Source organism: Emys orbicularis, chromosome 2, assembly GCF_028017835.1.
Source record: "Emys orbicularis isolate rEmyOrb1 chromosome 2, rEmyOrb1.hap1, whole genome shotgun sequence".
In the NCBI taxonomy this organism is placed as follows: domain Eukaryota; kingdom Metazoa; phylum Chordata; order Testudines; family Emydidae; genus Emys; species Emys orbicularis.
Window position 1 is genome coordinate 162,924,166 of NC_088684.1, and position 9,098 is coordinate 162,933,263.

General features: G+C 39.2%; 1 protein-coding gene across 1 annotated transcript; it reads left to right on the top strand.

The window, feature by feature from the left end:
- Nucleotides 1-323: 323 nt before the first annotated feature.
- On the top strand, nt 324-8,304 carry LOC135874954 (carboxymethylenebutenolidase homolog). Its single transcript, XM_065399910.1, has 5 exons — nt 324-538; nt 3,277-3,384; nt 4,427-4,569; nt 5,721-5,812; nt 8,125-8,304. Exons 1-5 carry the CDS (start codon nt 324-326, stop codon nt 8,302-8,304), a joined length of 738 nt encoding a protein of 245 aa, XP_065255982.1.
- Nucleotides 8,305-9,098: the final 794 nt, after the last annotated feature.

The following is a 9,098-nucleotide window of genomic DNA, read 5'->3' on the forward strand; positions in this document are numbered from 1 at the left end:
TAACAAGCACCTAGGAACCCTAGTCATGGACCAGGACTCCATTAACCTAGGTGCTGTGCAAACACAAATCTAAAAGCTGATTCCCTGCCCCGAAGGGCATATATGCTAAGTAACCAAATTAAAGCTCTCTGTGAAATACAGCAAAAACTCTGCTGTTTGACAAGTATTAGAAGTTCATGCCTAAAATCAATGATATGTCTAACGTTATTAATAGATTCCATATTTTACGGTGCCATTACCACATTGCATTCGGACATTTTCTGTGTGTGTACTTAAATATTAATAGTTTAATATCTTTAGTCCTTTCCATGTTTGTATCCCAGATGGCCAATGAAGCGAGACCTTGCCCATGTGACATTGGAGACAGGTTTGAGTATGGGGGCCTTGGGCGTGAAGTACAAGTTGAGCACATCAAGGCGTATGTTTGCAAACCATCCACCAGCACGGAAAAAGCTGTGATTGTGATTCAAGATATATTTGGATGGCAACTTCCAAATACCAGATACATGGCTGATATGCTTGCAGCTAATGGATACATGTAAGCAATCTTAATGTTTTCTTCCTAAAGAGACATTGTCAAAGTTGCTAGGCCAAAAATGTTATCGACTTTTTTTTAAAACCACACACGTATGAAGAATTTCAAAGACTTTGCTAGCATGTGTTTTTTCTAAAGACATATGTCATAATTTTAAAACAGTGCAAGTAGCTGATCACTAGTGAGTAACCTTACAATTAGGGCTGTCGATTAATTGCAGTTATCTCACGCGATGAACTAAAAAAAATTAATGGCAATTAAATAAATTAATTGCGATTAATCGCAGTTTTAATCGCACTGTTAAACAGTAGAATACCAATTGAAATATATTACGTTTGATGTTTTTCTACATTTTTAAATATATTGATTTCACTTACAACACAGTATACAAAATTGACAGTGCTCACTTTATATTATTTTACTACAAATATTTGCACTGTAAAAATGGCAAACAAAAGAAATAGTATTTTTCAGTTCACCTCATACAAGTACTGTAGTGCAATCTCTTTATCAGTGGTGGGCAACCTGCGGCCTGTCAGGGTAATCCGCTGGCGGGCCGCCAGACAGTTAGTTTACATTTGCACAGCCGCCCGGAGCTCCCAGTGGCTGCGGTTCGCCATTCCTTGCCAATGGGTGCTACGGGAAGTGGTGCAGGCTGCAGGGACGTGCCGGCCGCCGCTTCCTGCGGCTCCCATTGGCCGGGAAGGGTGAACCGCAGCCACTGGGAGCTGCGGGCGGCCATGCAAATGTAAGCAAACTGTCTGGCAGCCCACCAGCGGATTACCCTGACAGGCTGCGTGTGGCCCGCGGGCTGCAGGTTGCCCACCGCTGCTCTTTATCATGTAAATGCAACTTACAAATTAGATTTTTTGTTGTTGTTACATAACTGCATTCAAAAACAAAACAATGTAAAACTTTAGAGCCTACAAGTCCACTCAGTCCTACTTCTTGTTCAGCCAATCATTAAGACAAACAAGTTTGTTTACATTTACCAGAGATACTGCTGCCAGCTTCTTATTTACAAGGTCACCTGAAAGTGAGAACAGGTATTTGCATGGCACTTTTGTAGCCAGCATTGCAAGGTATTTACATGCCAGATATGCTAAACATTCATATGCTCCTTCATGCTTCGGCCACCATTCCAGAGGACATACTTCCATGCTGATGATGCTCGTTAAAAAAATAATGCATTAAATACATTTGTGACTAAACTCCTTTGGGGGAGAATTGTATGTCTTCTACTCTGTTTTACCGGCATTCTGCCATATATTTCATGTTATAGCAGTCTCGGATGATGACCCAGCACATGTTGTTCGTTTTAAGAATACTTTCATTGCAGATTTGACAAAATACTAAAAAGGTACCAATGCGAGATTTTTAAAGATAGCTACATCACTCGACCCAAGGTTTTAGAGCCTGAAGTGCCTTCCAAAATCTGAGAGGGATAAGATGTAGAGCATACTTTCAGAAGTCTTAAAAGAGCATCACTCTGATGTGGAAACTACAGAACCCGAACCACCAAAAAAGAAAATCAACCTTTCTGCTGATGGCATCTGACTCAGATGATGAAAATGAACATGCATCAGTCCACACTGCTTTGGATGGTTATCGAGCAGAACCCGTTATCAGCATGGATGCATGTCCTCTGGAACGGTGGTTGAAGCATGAAGAGATATATGACTCTTTAGTGCATCTGGCACATAAGTATCTTGTAACACCAGCTACAACAGTGCCATGTGAATGCCTGTTCTCACAAACTTGTTTGTCTGAGCGATTGGCTGAACAAGAAGTAGGACTGAGTAAACTTGTAGGCTCTAAAGTTTTACATTGTTTTATTTTTGAATGCAGTTATTTTTGTACATAATTCTACACTTGTAAGTTCAACTTTCATGATAAAGAGATTGCACTATAGTACCTGTATTAGGTGAATTGAAAAATACTATTTCTTTTGTTTTTTACAGTGCAAATATTTATAATAAAAATAAATATAAAGTGAGCACTGTACACTTTGGATTCTGTGTTGTAATTGAAATCATATATTTGAAAATGTAGAAAATATCCAAAACTATTTAAATAAATGGTATTATATTATTGTTTAACAGTGCGATTAATCACGATTAATTTTTTAATCGCCTGACAGCCCTACTTACAATAATTAGCCAGTGTGTAGATGCATAAAGAAGGAAAGCAAAAACGAACATCTGATTTTTCAAGTTTCTGAGATATTATTTAAAATATCTGTAGTGTCTTTTAAACAGCCTTGTACTTGTTGGTCCTAATTAGCATTACTTATAATGGCAAAAGTCCTAGTGAAGAAAAATGGAATTTTGCCTGAGTATGAAGTGCTGACTCAGGCCCTATAAGAGTACTGTATTCAGAAATATAATAAAAACATTGACTCATTCCCACAATATTAGGTTAACATTACTTCAAGCTCAAATTTATATTCTTGGGAATTGTAGAATATCTGCAAAACTGATAATCAGTTCTTAGGGTATTTTAATAACAGTTGATAGCTCATCAGATTCCTTAATTAACAAAGTCTAATAGGTCAAAGTAAACTGCCATGCTCTGGAAGTTCTCTCAAATCATTTTATTAGATTTAGACAAGTAATGGGAACAAATTTGTATAATAATTGTGTGATCATCATGGAATGAATGCACATTAAAATACACAGACTGTCCCATAATTATTCCTTATTGCTATTCTATGGACCTAAAATTTTTACTTTTTCATATAGAGCCATCTGCCCAGACTTCTTTGTGGGACAAAAACCTTGGGAACCTTCTGATGACTGGTCCACCTTTAATGACTGGCTGAAAACTCGAGATGCCAGCAAGGTAAACAGGTAAGATGTATATTTATTAGACTGCATGTGTACATAGCTCTCATTGATAGGAGATTTGCCCTAGTAAGGACTCCAGGATCAAGTCCTAAAACATGATGGACCAGATGCAGCTTGGAGTAAGAAAGCACAAATCCCATGGAAATCTGTGGGTCAAATTAGTAGTTATGTAAATGGTGGAGTCAATGGCAAAGTAGTGACATTTAGCAGGTGTGCAAAACAACTATAATTTATACATGTCAGGAGTGGAGATGGAGCCATCGAAGGAAAGGAGGCGGGGAACCTTATCAAAAGGCGGGAAGATAAAGCAGGCTTCTCCTACTTTAACTTAGGTCACACTGCCCCCATGCTTCCTAGGGTCACCAAAGACTACTAAGCTGGTGTAACTTACATTTGTATTGCACACCCATGAAGTCCCAGATCAGCGTAAGTTACACTACTCTGCCACTCTACTAGTCACTTAAACTTGTTTTTTACCCTTTACACCTAACTACACTTCACCATTTACACCTATTACTTCACTGCTGAATTTCATTCAGCATTTTCAAAATGTATTGACTTCATGCAATGTTTACTTCCCTTGAAACAGTTCAAGCTATCATTTTTAATAATGTGATCATAAATGATGTTCTCTTGAATGGGCTTCACTTAAATTTAATTAATGTTAATTGATAAGATAAGAAATCTGGTCCTTTGTCCAACTGTATTTGTATATATAGAATCAATTAAAATTCTAACCCCTAATACATGTAAAGTAAAAGATTGTTCTGATTGCACCTCATTACACATTCAGTATGTTATTCATGCATTATGCTGTTTTATTCTCTAGGATGAACTAATTCCATTAAATATTCATGTATTTCATATAGTTGCCAACTCATGTTTCAAAACTGCAGTTTAAATTCTGGAGTTGTTGTGTTCCAAGAACATACTAAAAACCTAAACAAAATTAGAATGACTATTTTATAAACCAATTGTATTTTCTTTCCAGTTTTCCAGGGAGTGCTATTAGATTCCTTAATTCACCTTTCTTTACGTGTGTTAGGGAAGCTGATGTTGTCTTGAAGTATCTAAAGGAGCAATGCAATGCAAAGAAGATCGGTGTCATTGGATTTTGCTGGGGTGGAATGGCTGTACATCACTTGATGCTGAAAAATCCTGGATTAAAAACTGGGGTGGCCATATATGGTAAGTTTAAAATGCATGTAAACTTGAGCTGACTCACATACATAAATATAGCATGTAGTTTAACTATTACTGTATATAATCCATAGCAATTTAATTTATGTGCTGTGGATTATGGGGAAAGTTGGGACAACTTCCTGGGGACCTTAAAAGGTCATTTTGCTGCTTTGATTTGCTGGTCTGCCAAGTTAATTAATTATTTCCGTATGATTATTTTTGTTGCTCTGTGGTCATCACTTGTGAATGTATGTCTAATTAATTGTCAGAGCACGTAGAGCTTTTTCTGTGGATTTTTTTTATTATTCTTTAAATGTAAATAAATAGTAAAATACAAATACAATATAGATTGCCTAGTGATTTGCATTAATATTTCTGAATATATTTAAATTGAAATCATACATGTATATATAATTATGAATGCTTATATGCATCTTTGTAGCCCTAGATCTATGAAGCTTTCATAACAGAAAAAAACGTGAAATCAACTTTGTATAGTCTGCTACAGCATGCTGATTCTTATACCATTTCTAACTGATGATAAAGGCACATCACATTCAGCACAACTGTGTCTCAACCATTTGGTCTGTGTCAACACTAGATCTGTAGGCTTTTTCAGTGAGGCTAAATGCCAGGCACGCACTCAAGGCATAATGTAATACATACAATTTTCACAAAAGATTGACCCAAGCCATGAAGTATGGATTTTGAACAGGACCTGAATCAGATGTTCCCACAGATCTTTGGGTTCAGGGTTGCAGTGTATGTCTACCCTGGCAAAAGTCAGGTGAGTAATTCCCCACCAGTACAGCTCCAGCAGGGGTATCAATGATGGAAGTTGTAGGTTAGCCGTCCAACCCAAGGTTAGACAACACGGTGGTAAAAATGCTTGTCTACAACACAGACTTGTCCATTGTTGTTACTAGTGGAACTGCACTGATGGGGAAATACGTGTATGTTTTTTTTGCCAGTGCAGGTCCAGGTAGACCAGTTATAGAGCTGGGCTAAGACACTGGATCTGGAGCCTCACTTCCCCAGCGTTGGAAGAGAGGAAGTTCAGATCCCGTGTCTCCTTCTGTAACTTTCATGTTTTGATTTAGTGTTAACCATTTTAAATTGCTCACTATAAACATTTTAAATGTATTTAATTTTTCTAGGAGTAATAAAGTACTTTGAGGATAGATACAGTTTGCTCCACCCCACATTCTTCATTTTTGGTGAAAATGATGATTACATCCCTCTTGAACAAGTAAGTTCACCTTCAAACACATTTATATCCTCACAGCTTTTTAAACATTTCTTTCATAAGATAACATTTTGTTCGGAGAAATTAAAAAATTAATTAGTATCTTTCTTGCCTCTTAAAAAGGGTATAAAAACGCCTGTTATTGTTCTCACAAATTATTTAAAGGCATACTGTCAATGTTTCCCATCTCTAAATATAGATTTTATAAAATAAGGGGGTCATGGTAGGAGAGAGGTGAGTAGCCGTAGACGGAGTCTAAAGGAAGGCATTCAGCAGGCTCAGGAGACGAAACCCTCCTTAATCAAAATGCCAGAGCAAACAGTCAACATTAGGTCAACACCCTGAATTGGTGCAACTGGGGTCAACAGTTGCAGAGGGACAGCTCATTCCTAGGCTTTCCCTCTTCTTCCTGATAGCCATTCCTAGGCTACCCATCCACAAAGGCCAAGAGAGCCACTCCTCTTCACTAGGCTTTCAAACAGTCTATGAACTCCAATCAGAGGGCAAAAAGCCCTGCAAACAGCTGGGGTCAGATCCTCCTCTGGTGTAAGTCAGAATAGCTCTGATGAGGCTGTAGTGATTTATATCACTTGAGGATCTGGTCTCCAGGTTCTCTGTTTACCTCAAGGAAATCCATCCTCCATCAGGGCAGCCAGCTCTCTGTACCCTTCTTAGTTTTTATTCCCTATTCCCCTCCGAGTCATTCCCTCCTGCTGGAGCTCCTTCCCTTCAGGGAAGACATTTCTGGCAATTTTGCAGTTTTCGCTGGAAGGGAAAACTAACTACTGTAGTTTCATTGACAAAGCTGAGAGATGTGCGGGGGGAAAAAACAGAGGGGCTGATTATGAACCCTGTAGCCAGGCAGAGTGGCCTCCCTCCGAGCCTGAGCTCCAGGGACCACTACACTCCCCTTGGCGGGCAAAGCTGGGCCAACCCCACCCCCCTTGTACCTGAAGCAGAGGGGAGTGGCAGGAAGTATAGAAGGAGGGCCCTGCAGCTCAGTTTGGCTGGAGCCATGGAAGGAGGCAGATGTTTCCAACCAGCTGCAGAACTCCAGAGCTGAATCAACACTGTGCTGCACCCTACCCCCAGAGGAGACCAACCCCTGATAGGAGTTTCCAGGACTGCTGTCAGCCCTGTATCCCGAGATGATGGAATACCCTTGAACTACAGAGCCCTGCAGCTGGACTAGGGTAGGAAGTAGCCCAGAGAAACTAGACTTTAGTCCGTTTTTGTCGCTGGAGCATGAGTAAGCATGTTTCAGTTGGATCCCATTGACCCAGTGGCAGAACCCTCCACCACTGTTAGGGCTCTGGGCTGGGACCCAGTAGAGTAGGGTGGGCCCAGGTCCTCCTACCCACGGCTACCAGCCCCACCCTGTTCTATCCCTGTTTATCATCTAAAGGCGTTGTTAGTAACTAGACTAGGATGGCCAGACAAGAAGTGTGAAAAATCGGGATGGGGGTGAGGGGTAATAGGAGCCTATATAAGAAAAAGACCCGAAAATCAGGACTGTCCTTATAACATCAGGACATCTGGTCACCCTAAACTAGACAGATCTGGATTCCATGTAGGCTAAAGTTCAAGGCTTAAGCTTGGCTCAGGCTCTGGTTCAACAACACTAAAATACTGCAAGCTTTTCTTGTAACATTTCAGATCCGTCTGAACCAGAACACTTATATAGGCTCAGTGCTCAATATTTTCCAGATCAAAATATAGATTTTGGGTTTTTTTAAAGTGTATAGAATCATAGTAGGAGGGAGCTGAGTAGCCTCCGCAGGAGCCGAAAGGAAGGCACGTTGCAGGCTTGCATCCACTCTTGTTTTTTTCCATTAAAAATCATAGGAGCAGGTTAGAATCACAAGCTTTGAATCTGTGCAACTTCCATCCGCCCAAACACAAATTCAAAGCGATTCTAGTTTTGTCCCATTTCTCGGTCCAGTCTCCACTACTTACTACTTTCTGTAGTGCTTGCTACCAACTGGACTACTCCTGGTAGTAAGCCCCACATCAGGAAACAAGTGTTTTTGTCTTTGCAGAGACCTTTAAAGATGCTATTCCACTTACCTATACATTTTGTGTAATTTTGTACAGTCATAGTTCAATGATGGTTTCTCCTCTTACTAGAAGAAAAGAGCCCATAAAAATACAATTGGGGTAACAAATCTAGTCTGGCCCAAGTGTGATATTACTAAAGAAGGCACTGAGATGAGGATACATCACATCTTTCTGGAAACTAAATAATGGGCAAGCTGAAAATTGGTAAAAACAACAGGTTAAATCAATGTCACTAATGGAAGGATGTTCTGTTACAGGTCACCCTACTGGAGCAGAAACTAAAACAACACTGTAAAGTTGATTACAAAGTTAAAATTTACCCTGGACAAACTCATGGTTTTGTACATCGCAAGAGAGAAGATATGAACCCTCAAGATAAACCTTACATTGAAGAAGCAAGAAAGGACATGCTCAACTGGCTAAATAAATACCTTTAACAAAAGTATACTGCTAGATCTGTAAAACACAATCCAGTAATTTGTTAGGCAGACTTTAGAGCACATTGTAATTTTATTTTTGGAAAAAATAAAAATCATTTAAAATTTAATTAGAAGATAAACAACTATTTATCTTTTTTTTTAAATTTACTTTTCGGCAGTAACACTTTCTAACAATTTTTATTTGTATTTTTGAACATCCTTTAATAAGTTGATGCCAAAATATTTTCAAGTGTATAACACCTTAAATTTAGAAAAAAGTTTTGAAATCTGACCTACATATCTTAAGATTGTTACAATGTGCTTTGAGATATACCCCTATCTAAGGAGTTAATATATCCCTTGATATTTATGAGTAATTGTAATAAAAGCTAATGACAGTTATGTGAATGCACTAAGAAAATATTTCCCCTACAGCCATCCTTCACTACCTTGGGCTGTGGTGTCGTCAGCTCTACGCTAGACAGGGTTATGCTTGGACATTTATTTAGATGGGAGGCTTCTGTCAAGGCTGCTTCCCCACTTTGAACTTTAGGGTACAAATGTGGGGACCTGCATGAAAACTTCTAAGCTTAACTACCAGCTTAGATCTGGTCCGCTGCCACCATCCCAAAGCTAATTCCCTTCCCTGGGTAGCCTTGAGAGACATTCACCAATTCCCTGGTGAATACAGATCCAAACCCCTTGGATTTTAAAACAAGGAGAAATTAACCATCCCCCCTCCTTCCTTCCATCAACTTTTGGTGAATACAGTTCCAACCCCCTTGGATCTTAAAACAAGGAGAAATTAACCA

Coding starts and splice junctions, on each gene's coding strand:
- LOC135874954 (XM_065399910.1), top strand. CDS start 324: ATGGCCAATGAAGCGAGACCTTGCCCATGTGACATTGGAGACAGGTTT. Junction 3,385..4,426: donor GATGCCAGCAAGGTAAACAG/GTAAGATGTATA, acceptor TACGTGTGTTAG/GGAAGCTGATGTTGTCTTGA. Junction 4,570..5,720: donor AACTGGGGTGGCCATATATG/GTAAGTTTAAAA, acceptor TAATTTTTCTAG/GAGTAATAAAGTACTTTGAG.